The sequence below is a fragment of the Hoplias malabaricus genome, chromosome 9 (assembly GCF_029633855.1).
Source record: "Hoplias malabaricus isolate fHopMal1 chromosome 9, fHopMal1.hap1, whole genome shotgun sequence".
NCBI classification, from domain to species: Eukaryota; Metazoa; Chordata; class Actinopteri; order Characiformes; family Erythrinidae; genus Hoplias; species Hoplias malabaricus.
Window position 1 is genome coordinate 40,539,421 of NC_089808.1, and position 17,225 is coordinate 40,556,645.

A 17,225-nucleotide genomic window follows, 5' to 3' on the forward strand; every position below is an offset into this window, starting at 1 on the left:
CAGTATAGTGTGTGTAAGTTAGTAGTTCTTGGTCATATGGGAGAGTATTGTAGTTCAGTATAGTGTGTGTAATTAGGTATTTCTTGGTCATATGGGAGAGTATTGTAGTTTAGGACTGTGTTAAAGTGTGTGTAAGTTAGTAGTTCTTGGTCATATGGGAGAGTATTGTAGTTCAGTATAGTGTGTGTAAGTTAGTAGTTCTTGGTCATATGGGAGAGTATTGTAGTTCAGTATAGTGTGTGTAATTAGGTATTTCTTGGTCATATGGGAGAGTATTGTAGTTTAGGACTGTGTTATAGAGTGTGTAAATAAGTAGTTCTTGGTCATATGTGAGAGTATTGTAGTTCAGTATAGTGTGTGTAATTAGGTATTTCTTGGTCATATGGGAGAGTATTGTAGTTCAGGACTGTGTTAAAGTGTGTGTAAGTTAGTTCTTGGTCATATGGGAGAGTATTGTAGTTCAATATAGTGTGTGTAAGTAAGTAGTTCTTGGTCATATGGGAGAGTATTGTAGTTAAGGACTGTGTTAAAGTGTGTGTAAGTAAGTAGTTCTTGGTCATATGGGAGAGTGTTGTAGTTCAGGACTGTGTTAAAGTGTGTAATTAGGTAGTTCTTGGTCAAATGGGAGAGTATTATAGTCCAGTATAGTGTGTGTAAGTTAGTAGGTCTAGGTCATTTGGGAGAGTGTTGTAGTTCAGGACTGTGTTATTGTGTGTGTAATTAGGTTAACCTTGGTCATATGGGAGAGTATTGTAGTCCAGTATAGTGTGTGTAATTAGGTAGTTCTTGGTCATATGGGAGAGTATTATAGTTCAGTATACTGTGTGTAAGTTAGTAGTTGTGGTCATTTGAGACAGTGCTGTCGTACAGGGCTCAATAGAAATGAATGTTTATATTAATTTACTGAACAGTGTAATAGTTTAGAACTGTTTTACAATGTGTTTAACCTAAGTGTTGGGAGCAGTAGTATTATAGGTCAGTGTTATAATATGTAAAGTAGTCTTGATGATCATCTGGGACAGTGATATAATCTGGGGCAGTGTGGAGGACGGTATTATTATTAGAAATGAGTGACAGATATCTTCCTTTTATTGAATGTCTTAAAAATAACTGTTTTGCATGTAATTACTCTTTTACCAAATTTTCTTTTTGTTCATTTTGAGAAAAGAAAATGCATCCTCCAGCGTCATCTAAGAGAATTTAGTGTGAAATTAAATAATGGAGTAGATTTGTCATACAGACCCTACAGTACACTGTGTTTATGGCTGTATTCGACCTGAAACAGTAACCTAGAGCCTTTAATTCAGCCCAGTATTCATTAATTTAGCTGTTTCATTAGTCTGTTTACAGTATTTCCTTTTCCATCACTACGATGTAAACACCAGCAGCAAAGAGGAGTTTAGTTGTTAGTGAGTGTAAACTATAACCAGACTGGACTTAGAAGCCAAATAAAGAGATGGATTACTTGCGATACTTGACAATACGAGCCGGTTTGTGGTGATGTGGACTGTATTTTAGATGGCAGCCTGAGACCTGAATGACAGATGTGCTCCGTTAGTCAGTTTCACTTGAACAATTGCCCCATTTGCCTTTATACATTGACCCCTTTTTCCCCTCATTTAGAATCAAAATACTCGCTGTCAGCAGGAGAGCAATCAAAAACTAGGGTTTCTCATATTGTCCCTGGTTACCTTGTTTCTGTTCACACCTCAGCCCTGTGTGACACCCCCAGTGTTGACACAAGACCAACATTAGAACTGGTGTGAGATGTAAAATCAGAGCTGGAGTCCTTTAGGACGTTAGCAGAGCTGCAGAGCCGCATCCCTGAGTGAGCAGAATAGGTTTACTGTTCTATAAAGACGCCAGGTCTGTACCGTGTGACAGCTGTTCATCTTGAAACATGACGTTTGGAGACGTGGCCTGAGTTTGGGAATCTGTGGCCAGAGGAGTGCCAGGTGTGATAAAACCCTGCTCTGGAATGTGCTCTGCGCATTAACGTAACCCGCCGTCCCTGCGTGAATCTAACGAAGGCTTCGGCCGCGTACGACCGCTGCTGCCTGTGTGTGGTCCGCATCAAGCTGTGATGTCTGAGGCGTTTGGCACGTGAAACTGGATAGTTTCAAAGTCGACATTTCCTTTCTGCTGTGAGCCAAAGCTTGAGAGCGAGAGCGAGGCGGGCGCTGCGTGGAGAAGCTCCAGGGCTGCAAGATGGACAGAAAAGAGGCTGCAGTGTGTGCCGTGGCTCTGTCCACCACACTGCCGGCCTCAGCCTGCCAGCTCAGAGTCAGCAGTCCAGTTACAGAGTTACGTAATAGCGTCCAACTCTCAGAGGGTTTTTTTTTTCTTTTCAGCCTCTCGCTCAGGTCAGTGGGGATTAACCAGAAAGATGTGTGCCTCTCGGGTTTGGACCCAGTCCTCGGTGAAATAATCCGGGAATGGTTTAGTGAAGATTTCCGAACACTATAGGGATGTAACGCAGTCAGTCGTGACGCTGGTCGATCCAAAAGTGAAGTCAGGACTGGGAAACTTTTCATGTAAATGTTCGCTCCCTGCCGCCGCATGCTTAATATCCTGGAGCTGTCTGGAGTGTGTTAATAGTTCCTAATGGATCTCTGGATTTGTGGAGATTTTAGCCAATGCCCTATGATCTATTTCAACTCAGTGTACTAATTATTAAATATTAATAACGTGGTGCATTAAAACTGTAACAAACTACTGTAACTAATGTGTGTAATGTAGAGAGGACAAGACAAGTGTGGACCCACATAAGAGTTCTGCTTATTGCCCACTGTAGAACCAGCCTGTTTCATAGAGGCCAGTAACTACAGTGGACGTTAGCCGAAGAATCCATTACTCAGAGTTCGGGAAGAGATTCACGTTAAAGGGAATCGAACCAAGTGTTGATCTCTGACGTCCTCATAACAGTCCTCAGGTCCAGGCCTTGGCCAGCTCCAGTGCTGATCGGAAACAGCTTCCATGCCCGAGTGACTGAGTGTTGCTCTGTTTTGTTCAGGGGAAAGCCGCTGGGCAGAGAGCTCCACTGTGGATCCGGGCCAGGTTCCAGGCTCTCCTCTTTACTCTGGGTTGCCACATCCAGCGACACTGCGGAAAGGTGCTGTTCATTGGGCTGCTCGTGTTCGGAGCCTTATCGGTGGGACTGCGAGTGGCTGCTATCGAGACGGATATCGAGCAGCTATGGGTGGAAGGTAAGTCCCATTTTTCTTTCCTTAAAAGGCTTGGGATATCGTCCGTGGTCTGTGTTATATTACAGAGTTGGAAGTGGAAGCTCAGGAAGGGCTTGTTAACTGCTTGTTCAGCTGCATTAGATGTCGTACAGTAGAAAGACCACACATCTGGTGTCCTGTGCCCCCTTAAATTTAAGGTGGACTGATGCTTAATAGATTGAATCCCTGTTGATATTTGAAGGTAGGGGAAAAAAAGTGCAGGCGGGTCAACCAACTCAGAACCATATGTTCAAGCCGGTTTTTATTTTTAAGAGCGCAGGACCACTGGGCGTCAATTTGTGGGGGGTCTGCAGAGAGGGAGAGCACCATTTGACCTCACCCACCAGCCCTTCTGCTTGGCAGCCTATTTCTGGAGACGCTTCCTCCATTTATTACTCCCCAAACAAGCCGACTGAAGGCACGCTGTACTGAAACGGAAGAATTTCAGGCCGCCCGGGAGGTGCAGTGGGTGGGAGCAGGGAGCAGAGCCACTGCGCCGGGGTCTCTGAACACGGACCGTGGTCTCAGGAATTCCATATCTTTCCCCTGTCATGCACAAGTAGCGCTCGCTTTTCCTTTCTCTGCAAGCCTCCTCTTGTCCTCTCCCCATCAGCTGCTATTGTCCGCCGTGGGGGCCTTTTGCGTTGTGAGATTTTTTTTGTTTTGTTTTGTTTCTCCTATTTTTTAAACCCCCCCTCCATCCTTGCCCCCCTCTGACGTCCGTTCCGCACGCCTCGCTTATCTCCGCGTTTTTCGGGGCATCTTTATTTGGTTTTCACACTGCCAAATTCCTTCTAAGCCCCCCTAGGCTTTGGCCGTGCCGCTGATCCCCTGCACAGATGGGCTGTGTGTGTGTGTGTGTGTGTGTGTGTTTGTGTGAATGGTTAGCCATCTTGGAGGACCCCTCCCCCCTCCTGTTCACCCCTCACCACACACACTCACCCTCCTCTCCTGCTCTCTGTGTGGTCCTTAACTATTCTTGGATTCCATTCAACAATAAAGGCACCCCCTTTCCTCCAGCAAAGGGAGGGGGGAGAAGTGAATACAGCCCGAGTTTACCCACCTGTTGCACACATATGCACACACATACGTGCACGCCAGCTCAGGGAGTCACCATACTTTGAGTTAAGTGTGTCATAAATCCGAGGGGAACTGTGCTGTCACTAGCTCTGTGCTGATAAATTGGAGGCCTGCCCTTTAATCCTTAAAAAACCAGACTTATTATTCAGTTATTCGTCTTAACGCTCATAACTCAGCGCCTGGTATGAGTGCAGGGTTTAAGTTATGAGAGTTTAAAGGGTTAATTTAAAGGCTTTAAAGTTGATATAGCTGATTGTGAACGCTGCCTCGCTTCTCGGTGGAGCAGAGGAGGAGGGAGCTGTCAGGGGCTGTCACAGAGTTTGTGTGTTAATGTAAAAGCCTGGCTAAAGCACAGAGAGAGAGAGAGAGAGAGAGAGAGAGAGACCAGGGTCTTCAGACAAGACCATGGCCGCTTTTGGGGGGTGGGCAAGTAGGCGCGCTGTGCCTTTAAGAGGCAGGGCCCATGTTACTAAAGTTTCTGCTTGCGTTGTTTCCCCCAATAGCCCATTGACAAAGCTGCCCCACACTGAATGGGGAGTAAGTGGTTTGGTAACAAGGAGTGGTTAGTTCTCACACACACACACACACACAAAAGTCATTCAGACAAAGGAAAGGGATTTTTAATGGATCTTGTGATATCAGCGTTCTCAAGTGTTTGTTTCGGTGCGTTTCTGTCCGGACGTGTTTAAGAGAAAGTGGTGTGTGCAGTCGACAAAAAGACCCCTTAAACATTTAGTCCTTTAGAAAGGTGTGTACATCTTTGGGTTCTGTATAGGACCCTGTTCTAATTCAACTGCTTCACACTCTCAGAAAAAACCTTCCCTGTGGTGGGACTCTGGAGAAGGCAATGTAAAGGACCTTCAAGGTACGCAACTCGAGTTGAAGGCCACTTTCTGTACCTTTGAGAGGATATTTCCACTGTCTGTACCTTTACAACAACACTGTACCTGCACGGGACGTCGTATCTCACAGTGTACTTTGTGGTTGCAGTGCATTAAAGGAAGGATTTGGATTGACCAACATATCACTGGCCAGTTTTCATGTTTGGGATCAGAAACTGTAGGGTGCTTACGTCTAAGAGCCGTCTGAACACGTTAAGGCCAAGTAAACTAAGTAAAAGAAGCAATATTCAAGGTTCTGCTCTATTTCTGTGTCGTATTTCAGCAGATTCAGGGTCGGATCTCTTGCCCCGAACCTTGGGTTCAGACGTTAACATCTGTCAAATCTGAAAAAAAGCATTGATTGACCTCTCAGTAATAACCCCTTTCCAGGGGCTGGTGGAGCTGGCTGTGTGTGAGCTCCCTCTGTTTAAGAAGGAAGTAAAGGTAACAAAGCCTACCCCTGGGCCAGCTGTGCATTTGGTAGCATCTGCCCCCCATCACATACCCTAAGGCCATAACTGCCCCCTCCTTCCCCCTTCTTACCCCGACCCTGCCCCCCACCCAAATGTCACCCCGGCCACCTAGAAGCCGTGTGTTCCAGGACCACCCGGGCATCTACGATCGCTTCCTCCCTTCACATGACGTACGAGTAGCAGCCGCAGGACCCCGGGGAGTCTGGGAGGGCACTCCCGGTTACTGTCTCTGCCTCTGTCTGGGTTTTCATGTGAGGAACTGGGCCCTGTTAGCTTTGTGTTTGAGGTAAATGTGGACGAGAGTACAGGACAGTTGTTAGCCACGCTGTGAACTTTCACTAAGTGTCAAAAGCTACACGAGCACGACTCTTTGGGATTACTTAACAACTCAGTGTGAACTGAGACAAATACAAAGACTTAGCCCGTGCTAAAACACACTACATCAGCCTCCATTAGGTAGCGACATTAGCCTCAGTTCCAGTGCCGAACTAATGAAGCCCCAAACAGTTCTCGGCAGAACGAATGAGTTCAAACGAGAAAGGTTCCGAATTAACAAAAGAATTCCACTAAACCCTGGTTTTCCCTTTCAAACGAGGACACACATGTTTTTAAGCATCTTGTTTTCCTTGTTTTTCCTTTCTTCTCATTTGCAAATCTGTTTTTTAATTGTTTTTGTTTTGTTCCTGCACTCACACTGTAGCCCTGTAGCGCTGCCAGATATCTGTTTTGGTGTTTAAAGCTGAATTAGAATTTCACAGAAAACCAAAAGCTCAAAAATAACCTGCCTGTGTTTAAAGAGCTCTTAAGTCATTGCTGGAAGCTTGGGAAAGCGGGAGTTGGTCTCTATTGTCAGGGGGAAGAGAAAGCCAGGGGAGGGGGTTATAAAATAGAGAGTGGTGGTGGTGGCGAGGAGAGCGTTGGGGGCAGGGGGTGAGTGCAAAAAGCGTTTTATCGGCTCTACCTTTAAATTTCCGAAGGCTGGGTGTCAGCAGAGTGGAATTCCAGAGAGTCTTATCGGAGAAGGAGCGTGGAGTCGCTTCATCTAGAGGTTCTCTCCGAGGTGGCCGCCATCTTGTTCTAATCATATAGCTGCCTGCGAGAGAATGTGGGACTGTTTCGCTCGGGGAAGGAAGGATAAACAGCAATTTGTTATTGACAAGCTGCCCCATGGCGGTGGGCCGAGAGGAGGGGGGGGTGGTGTTCCACACAGCGGGGTTGTTCAGTTAGCCAGATAGCTTAAGCCCAGTAGAAATGTGCGTTTTTTGTTTTCTCATATTTCTCAAGCTTTAATGATCTTGCTAACGCTCCTTAAAAAGAAAAAAAATAAAACCCCACTAGAGCCGAGTCTGTGGCCGTGTGATTGCCTGAGTAACGGAAACTTCTCGGAAGGGTTGTGGGGAATTAAACGGCAATTACCGAAGGGCTACAAAAATGCGCGGTGGGCTAAAGGAACAGCGAAACTTTTCAAACAGAGAGAGATGTTTACGCACTCGTGCTTGGCCCCCTGGCTTAATTTATCTCATCCGTCTTGACAAAGTTTTGGTGCACTTGACAGACGTGGGCAATGCAGGCAAGCTGTGCAAACACTGCAGAGGAAAAAAAAAAAGGCAGAGCAGGGTGTTCTGGGTAGCAGGCCTGGCTGAGGTTTATAAAGCTGGAGGAGGGAGAGTGAACGTCCACACTTGGGCATGAATGACCTTGTGCACATGCTGCACACTGGGTGCCTCCCAGAGAACTTGCGAAAAAGGGCCTGGCTATTCCAGAGGGGATGCGTGTGGGGCCATTCTGCGTTGTGGAGCAGTTATCTAAACAGGGAATGTTGGGGTTGAGGGGGGGATGCTAGGTAAATGCAATAATTCATTAGAAAATACACAGTGAGTCCAGGGCCTGCTCGGAGAGAAAGAGCGCTCTATGAAGCATTATTGGAGGTGAATGGCAGGGCCACAGCAGCCCCAGCTACATAAATAAACTCCAAACTGCCGAGGCTTGGACCTCACCAGTCGAAAGAACAAACAAGGCCGGAGTCAACCTGGGTCAGTTCAAAATGTTTATTTCAGAGCACCCCCCCCCCCCCAACTCCTCTCCTCCACCGCCCCCAATCCCCCCACCCTCCATCCACCACCGGCCGGCCTCCCAGCTCCTCAAGAGCAGCCCCTGAGCTGAATACTCAATTGAAAAAGCCTCCCTTCTCCACAGCCCTGCTAGTCAGCGCTAGTAGCATGCTAGTTTCCAGGCCTAGCGCGCGCCCTCGCCGAGCCACTGTTTGCTTGTTCTGACCTCAATCAGAGCGCCTGGCCCAGCATTTGTTTTTCGAATGTCGGATGTAACAGGCCCTTAATTGCGCGAATATGTCAGCTTCAGAGAACAGGGAGCTGAGGAAATGCTGTGTGTAATCAGCGAAGTAGCGGGAATGAAGCGGCTAGCCAGCCTCGCTAAGTGAGGTTTATTTTTTAACCACATCGGAGCTGATTCTCTCTGGAGTCTGAAGGCCATGTGCAGTCTGGTCCAGAACCCTGTAGGAAACTCCCGTTTGTCCATTTCCATCCATTTCTCTTGCTTTTTTTTTTTGCTTTCTTAGCTCTTAGACAAAGAAAATGGCTTTCTTTGATCCTTAAAAAAAGGGGGAGTGGGCACTGGTCACTTTTTTGGCAAAAGTTTCTCTTACTTTTCCTTCTCTAAAACTGTTTGCCCGATTGCTTTAAGAAAAAGCACGGAAGAAAGCGTCTTCTCAGACCTTCGGGGGAAAAGAAATGGTGCTCGGTGCTCAATAAATTCATTTCCAGCCTGAATGAGACCAGCAATGTGGAAAAATTTTGCCTTTCACCGTGGGATGAATGTATGTTTCAACTACACATTAAGCTGCATTAGCAGCCACTGGAGTGCCTAATGTGGGCATTTTTCCACAGCAGCCAACACTGGGGATGATTAGCATAATTAGTACAGGCCCGGCTATACATATGGAAATGGCCTGGGCCTAAATGCCAGCAGCAGTGGAAATTTATGTCAATGCTGACAGAAGTATCAGGTTTGAATAGACGTTAACAGGAGCTTAGGAGTATTTTTATTTTTTATTTTTCAGCCTCGTGGAGTTCTTTTTCAATGTTTTTTTTTTCTCTTTTATTTTTGTTATTTGTACATTTTTTTTTTAGAACCGAATGCCATTTAAACACAAACCCCTTACCGGGCCAGAAGCACTGCTTAAGCATGTACAGGAATGCATACACACACACACACACACACAAGCACAGTATTTCTATAGGTTAAGGTATGAAGGCGTCCCTCCCTTTTCCCACGCATTGTTTCAGCTGCTGGGAAAAAGCCTCCATTGGCTCCGTCCGCTTTTGTCGAGTGGGTTTTTCTCTCTTTAGTTTTTCTTTTTTTTTTTCGCCTGTTTGTTGGGAAACATCTGAAAAGGGGGCCGAAAAACGACAGCCACAAAGCCCCGCTTTGAGCCTCGCCTCAGCTCTGGGAGAGCCAGAGGTGGAGCCCGGGGGGCTGGAGAGAGAGAGAGAGAGAGAGAGAGAGAGAGAGAGGAATGAACGCTCCTTCTCCAGGAATGGCTCATTCACTGCCTCCATGATTGAAAGTTGTGCTGGAGCTACAGCATCTCAAAGATTGGCACAGGGGCCAAGAGCAGACCAAAGTGCCACCCCTCGTTGCATTAAAAAGGTCCTGAAAGGAGGAATAAGAAAGAGTCTGACACAGAGAAAGACCACATGCAATGCACAGGGATGAAGTGCAGAAATGTGTTGTATTTAATACAGCATCTATATCTTGGTGCATTAACAAGGAGCTGAGTTTTTAACAGTGGCGCGAGACTCCGGAGGACTGTACCCTTTGTGATTAGTGGTGATTACAGCTGTGCTCAGGCTTTGCCCTGTGTGTGTATCTGTATGTCATTGGCACCCGACTGCATAGCGACGTCCCAGTGTTTTGTTTGTGACTTGGGTGGCGGAGGCAGGTAAAAATGTCTCTTTCAGCTCTCCTCCTTGTGGGACTTCCTCCAAGTCAGCATGGGTCTTTTCACTGGCCTCCTAATCCCACTAATCTGGCCCACAACACTTTGAAGGCGGCCTGGTCTAATGGAGAGAGCACCAGCACTCAGCGCCAGCAGCTCCACACTGCAGCAGCACTCGCAACTGTTGCGCCCACACACACACACATACACAGCCTTGTATCTGTGAATTGTGGGGACATTACATGCACTCGTGCTCATTTTGTGGAGACTCACCATTAAATTTTCCACACGTTTTACTAGCTCAGTCCTAACCCTAAAATTTAAACCTAACCCTAAACTTAACCCCAAAACATGTCTTTAACTTAAGTGTAGTGATTTACATCGTGGGGACCACCAGCTGAAGAGAAGTCCCCACAATATGAGTGAGATCATTTATTTAGAGTCATTTTCTCCAAAGTGAAGGGAGTGTCTTCGTCGTGTGGAAGTGGTTTGGTTACAAAATATCAGACGTACAATAAACCATTGAATTATTTAAGAATAAATTTAATAAAACATTAATATAACATTTATTTTGTTGCAATAGTGTGTTCTTGAATTTAAGTAAAGTATTTTTTCGGTGTTTTGTCGTATCATCAAAAATATCGTTCTTGCCAAAATACCCTGAAATATCGTGATATTATTTTAGGGCCGTATCGGCCACCTCTACTTCACAGATCTTTTTTAAGCTTCAAATTTAGTCGATGAGCGAAGGCACACTTGCTTCTCAGCTTTTGGGGCTTTGAAGCTAATGTCGCTAGCAATTAACAGAAGCTAATATCCCACCTCTTCACACTGTGCAGAGTTCAGTGCTAAACAAAATGTCTGACACTACGTTTACACTGGTGTAAACAGTTTCTTATATAACTTATTTTAAAAAAAAATTTGCGTGTAAATATTTCACTGTACCACTGAGCTGTGATATATTTCACCAGGTCCTATGTGTTGCCTGATACAGTGAGATGCTTGTGTGTGTGTGTGTGTGTGTGTGTGTGTGTGTTGGGGGGGTCAGATGGGCTAGACCAGGCACTGAGGGAGATTGGGGCTGACAGGGTCCAGCATAAGTCTAACACTGGGGAGCAGGGAGGCTTCTTCTTCGTGGTTAATTACATGTCACTTTCCAGACTGCCTGCTGGGACGGAAAGACCTCCAGCCAGCCCCCCTGTCCACAGAAGCTCTTTCCCTGAAACGTGCTACCATTGTCCCCCCAGCACGGGTTTGCTACAACCCTCCGTCTGAGCGGAGATTAGGACGGAGCTCGGGCCTTCAGCATTGCAGGCGTTTCATATACGTTTCGTGTGGGGGGCCGAGGATAGGCATGTGGCGTGCGAGTTACTTTGAACTTAGTTTGTTTTCCTTCCTTGTCGGTGGGGGTAGGGTGATGGTCGGACCCTCCTGGTGGATAATTGGCCTGTGATGGTGATGTCACCCCCAGGGATGTGAAAAATGAGGGAGGACAATAGGAGGGGCTCGGCCCAAGAGAGAAAGAGAGTGAGATAGAGGGGTAGGGGGTTGCCTCTGGAACGGTCGACCAGCCTCTCGTAGCCTCTTACCAGTCTGCCGTTGTGTTAAAGAGAGCTCGTGTAAAATCAGACGTAGGTGATCAGACACGGTATCGCTTTAACCATCCGTCTGCTTCTCCCCCGGGTCTGCACTGATTTGTAAAGGGAAGTGAGCTACACCCGTTCACAATGAAGGCCACTTTTCCTGAAAGCTTATCCCTGAAATCAGTGACTCAGTGGAGGGGAACACTCCAAAACCCTCCGGTCTCAAATGCGTATTCCAGCTCCTATGGCCACTTCCTCTTGTTTTCCAGCCCGCGGACGTGTTCCTGGCTGTGAAAGTATTTGCACGCCTGTCTCTTTAAGACCAGCAGTGGCAGGCAGAGAGAGAGAGAGAGAGCGAGCGAGAGCGAGAGCGAGAGCAGAGCTCCCATCTGGTGACTGGCTGAGCAATGGCGCACACTCGGCTGTCTAGCTGGGTGGTCCAGATGGGAGGAACCAGACACAAATAGCTATAATTTACTTCAGGAGCCCCTGTAATTACAGGCCCAAGGACTGCAGCTTGATTCCTGCAGATGCCTGAATGCATTAAATATTAACACGGCGTCAGAGAACTGAGGCGAAAAAGGGGAAAAGAAAAAAATAAAAAAAAAATAAAAAAAACATCATAAAATTGAGCATGCGTTTGCGTTTTCTTTCCCCCCTCCGCAGATGGATCCGTCCTTGGGACGTGGTGGGATTGTTTGGAATAACGTGTTTACATGGTCCAGTTGCTGCTAGCCATCTTTGTTAAACAAGAGGCTGAAAGTGTGTATGCATTCAATCAATTTGTCTGCAGCCATGCGAGATAATGTCACCCCTTGTCAGGACTGGCTAACCGCTAACTCGTGTTTGACGTTTCTGCACTGTACTTGTGCAGGCCCCGCATCAGTGTAGCGGTGTTACGCAAGCTTGAGGTTATATATTTTTTCCCCTAAAGAGGAGTTGTCAAGTAAAGTCAGGTCCACTTTCTCCAAAACAGAGCTAAAAGTCTTGATCTTTTTCCCAAACAAATGCAAAATTCAACTCACAGTATTCGCCCCCAGTGTTATCAATCAAAAACACATTTTAGCTTAGCTTCAGAGCAACACCGCTAATGTAGCTAACAAGCACTGGCAGCTTCAACCTCAGTTAGCACGTTGCATACTATATCTTCACACTCTTTCCTCAAAATGGATAGAAACTTGAGTTTTATTAGGTTACAATAAGTTTTTTGATTCAGGTATTAAGTTAAAGTATAACTGTCATTCAGAATTCAAACATTGTGGTGCTCTTTTGTCATTTTGCGCTAACTGTTGTGTAGCATTAAATGACAGTTTTCAAGGTTCACAAAAACGTCAAAATTAACATCTTTTAATTTTCTAAACTGAAACTCACATGTATTTTGGATACAATATAATCCCTAACAACAAAACCAATCCATCACATGCTTCTACAGCACTTTTTAGTTTATTTTTTGTTGAGTAACATGATAATTGTCCATTTTAAAACTAGGCAACTGCTCCCAAACAATGACAAGAGTTGGAGAATGTCTGAGTTTTGAATTACAATTAAGAAGCACAAACTACTTCCAACATGATCCTATGCCCCAGACAGTTAACCTGTGACACGTCATTGTATCAGTGCTAACTGCTGTGATACAAGCCTGTGTCATTAGCTACACTGGCCTCAATGCTCCAGTGCGAGGCTGAAGACTTTCAGCGCAGGCAGACCTGGGAGTGCTGAGATGCGAAGGGGCAGACAGATGGGTCCTGATTTGGGCCGGTGCGTTTCATGAGGCCTTGGCATGGCTGCGGCTACCCCTGGCGCTCTTTCCGTTAATTAGGGGCTGGACTCCAGAGCTCCCTCCGCTCCCTTTGATGCCTTTCATCGCTGCTCTGCGTACCACATGAACAGTGTTTCTGCCTGTCCCTCTTCTGCCTCGGCTCCCCCTCCGCTCACCCACCCACCCACTCAGCCAGACCCGACCAGACCACCAGCTTTTTGTTCTCGAACCAGCTAACTCACACACACACACACATTTGCTAGTTCTCTGACAGCTTAGTTCCGTGATGGTGGATGCCTGTTTTCAAACAGGGGACACCACCAAGTGCTGGGATTTGTGCGCATGGGTTAGAGTTGCGAATAAAGGGCTAGTCATGGAGAACTCACATGACCAGGATGGAGATTGGAGATGGTGGCAGGCCACAGATAAAGACCCCCGGGGCTGCAGATTCAGGCCCTTTTACAAGGATTCCAAGGAAGGATCAAGCTTTAAAGCAGTAGTTTTGGCCATTGACAGTGCTAGCCCACCAATTAGCATTGAATAAATATGCTGTGGTTTCAGTGGTGTTAATGTTTACATCTTAATATTACTTTTCCAATTAGCTTCTTTATTCACATAATAGAGCTGTATGTGTATGTGTGTGTGTGTGTGTGTGTGTAGCTAGCAGGGCAAGCAAGCTAATTCTTCACCAGTTAGCTTTGTGTGTAGCAGCTAAATCATCACAGACTTGTTTACGTGGTTACTGACGTTGTCCGACACACTGTTTTCATCAACGAAAGCATGTCACACAGCTATTTACCTACATTGGGAGTAAGAGGAAAATTGTCGGCTAGATTTTTGCTAATCCTTGACTCATGCACACGTGCGTGTAGCGGGTGATGAGGTTGCGATGAGGCTGTGATGAGGCTGCTTGGCATGTCCCGGGGTGGTGAGGATTGTCCGGGCCTTGGCCCTGGGCCAGTCTGCGTGCGTTTCGGGAGAATTTATGAGGGATCTCCCGCGACGGCCCATCTCCTCCCGGCCTGGTGTGACAGCGCTAGCTGTGTCATATACTTTACACAGCCCCAGCTCTCTGTCTCTGCCTGCCAAAGCCTCTCATGTGACCCCCACATCTGTTTCTGGGCTTGTTTGGATGGGAGATACACATGGGAATTAGAGCTGCAGAGCCTTGTCCTAATTGTGCTGTTAGCCCGTTGCTTAGGCAGGGTCTTGGTTAATGTTATTAAGGTGGCTTTGTGTTAGTTTTTTGGGGGGTGGGGGGTTTGCAGTGTTGCCATTAGGACCAGCTCCTTGGGTTTTTTCTTGCCTATTACACTGGCCTGAATTTTTGTAGCAGCACATAAACATTTCAACAGTTGAAGAGCAGCCAGGCAACATTAGGGGCACAGGGAATAACTGCACGGTGGCCAAATACATCCACATTCATTTTATATACACACTTATATATTATATTATCATATATTATTATATACACAGCCAGAGGTTTGGAAACCGGTGCATCCAGGGTTCTCTCGTGAAATGAATGGCGTTCTCCTTTGCCACAAATACAGCTTCCACTGTCCATTGTAGCATTGCTGTGAGGATTTGATTGCTCATGTGCAGCTCAAGAACGCCACATCTGATTTTCAGCTGTGTGTGCACTTTAAAGTAGCAGAAATTCACTAATTATTAAAGGTGTCAACAGACTATTGGGAAAGGAAGACCACTTACATTCTCTCTGTCTCTCTCTGTCTCTCAGCCGGCAGCAGGGTGAGCCGGGAGTTGCGCTACACGAAGGAGAAACAAGGAGAAGAGACAGTGTTCACCACGCAGATGCTCATACAGACACCCAAACAGGAAGGAACCAATATTCTTACCCAGGAGGCTTTGCTGCTCCACCTGGAGGCCGCGCTGTCAGCCAGCAAAGTCCAGGTGTCTCTTTATGGAAAGTGAGTCCAGCCTCCGTAAGGATTATGAGGAATTTCATGAGATCCAAAGTCCCGAGGTCCTGCTCCAACACGGCTCGTATTTTAACATGCGTCTGTTTTGCTGAATTCTTTCCCACAGATCTTGGGACCTCAACAAAATCTGTTTCAAATCCGGAGTCCCGATCATAGAGAACGTCATGATCGAGAGGGTAGGTGGCCGTCCTCTTTAGCCTTTTAAGGGTTAAGGCTAATCTGTGTGTTTGACTTTGGCCTTGTGTTATTTATTTATATATTTATATAATTTAATTGTTATTTTAACCTCTTTACACCTTGGGTTTGTTGTATATTCTGCTTGATGAAATAACTGTGGACTCACAGTGGCTGTTTCTGCTCTTAGATGATTGACAAGCTGTTCCCCTGTATGATCGTGACCCCGCTCGACTGCTTCTGGGAGGGCTCCAAACTGCAGGGAGGCTCCGCCTACTTACCGTGAGTTTACACACACACACACACACACCCTACATGAGCTAGGGCCATGCAATGGAAGGATTTTAATGCTTGTCACGCCCAGAACAGTGAGCTCAGGTAGCTAGGGTTAGGGAAGAAGCTAAGAGTTGACCACCCTGGGTGTAGCACGTGCCCCTCCGACAAGAGTCTTCAGACGCAGAGCTGGCAGCGACAAACTTCCACATCAAGCTCTGAGCAGAAAAGCCCCATTTAGGCTGTCGATAAGCCCGGGCTTGGTTTCGTTGTCGCCTGGGCTCCGGCTGTCATCACCGCACTGATCACTCCCCCCCTCCCCTCGCCCCCTCCAGCACACCCAACCCAAACTAAACCAGCCCAGCCAGAGAGGGAGGGAGGCAGGAGATGGCTGCTACTGGGTGGGTGGGAGGAAAGAGTGGGGGGTAGGCAGAGTGGGCCTTTGGAGCAGACAATGGTCAGCATTCTCTGAGTTTACGACTGAGTGTCCATCAGTGAGGGGACCCCAGAGGGGGCCCCGGCTTTGTCAGCACCGGGGAACACTGCGCATTCTCATGGTAATCGCCCGGGTTCTGAGCTGTAAGTTGTCCAACAAATAAAATGGGCATTATGCAAGTCGTGGGCCCAAAAAGAGCGAGAGAAAGTGAGGGAGAGAGATGAGGGGGAAACACAAGAGCGTACGAGAAATTAACAGTGCTTTTTTGATCTCTTCATGCACCTGGGTGATAATTTGCTGTAATGTTACATAATGTGAGGATATCACAGCGTTAAAACCTCTAAACTTTTGTGTCTTTTAACAAATAGCATTGTGTTTTTGCGTTTCAAAGTTACCAAAGTCTTCTGCAGTAGATGCTTTTAGACATTTAGAGTTGAGGAGCCTTAAAGATTCTCAGAAGTCCACCTTAAAGCCCATAAACTAAAAGCTCCCTCTTTCAGCATGTGTGCGCAGAGCTAGGGGTGGCCGCTGAGGCTAATGTCCTTTCTTGCTTTTGCTCCAGTTCAGGGTTTTTAAAAGCAGAGAGAGAGAGAGAGAGAGAGAGAGAGGGTGAAAAAGAAAAAAAAAACTTGACAGAACAAAGAGCAGCAATCTATGGAAAAACAAAAGGGCCTGGGCCAGTTCACTCAAGCAAGAAATAGGAGATAAAGGAGGCTCTCTTTGCAGGCAGGAGCAAAGGCGCTCGGTGTGTGGGAATGGGAGAGGAGCAGCTTTATTTGAAGCTACTCTTCATGAGTTATTGGAGTGAGATTGGGCCCAGAGTTAGGACACTATTCCCTCTCTTTTCCCTCTCTCTTTTTCTTTTCCTCCGTTCGCCAGCCAGCTAAAGCCACCCCCCCAAATCCTTCTCACTCCTCCGTGTGCGTAGATCAACCTCAGTCTGGTGCTTCTTACCTCGGTGTACGTGGAAGATGTGGAAAAAGAAATAGAAGAAAATTTAAGTGCTTTACCTCTGTTTTGTGGCAGATTCAAAAATATGAGAAAAGAATAGTTTGGAATATAGTTGTAGTTGAGTAGAGGATGGGTACCTACCTTCCTCCAAAAGTTACACAGTGCATTTTCTACAGTGCTGAGCCCACAGTAGCAAAGACAGAGCCTCTGTTTTCCCTATTACAGCTCAGTTGGAGCATCACAGTTATTTTGAAGTTGTAAATTTAAGGTAAATATGAACCCAGCTCAGTGTCAATCCTATACGTAGCTTATTAATATAGGGTTAAATATCAAGCATCTGCCTTTGTTTACTCATACAGACACAAGAAAGGTGTATTTTCCACGGTGTACACAAAATATAATGAGTATTTATAGCAGTAAATGTTCAAGCGTTCTGGTGAAGAGGGCATTAGCCTCGAAACACGGCCCTGGAACATCTCAATACACGGCGATA

General features: G+C 46.4%; 1 protein-coding gene across 1 annotated transcript in view; it reads left to right on the forward strand.

Moving 5' to 3' along the window:
- The window catches only part of ptch2 (patched 2), a 37,717-nt gene that overhangs the window by 3,383 nt on the left and 17,109 nt on the right, over positions 1-17,225 (forward strand). The window contains exons 2-5 of the mRNA XM_066680817.1: positions 3,014-3,206; positions 14,697-14,886; positions 15,005-15,074; positions 15,263-15,354. Of these exons, the coding sequence (XP_066536914.1) occupies positions 3,014-3,206; positions 14,697-14,886; positions 15,005-15,074; positions 15,263-15,354 (545 nt within the window). The remainder of the gene's footprint in view (positions 1-3,013; positions 3,207-14,696; positions 14,887-15,004; positions 15,075-15,262; positions 15,355-17,225) is intronic.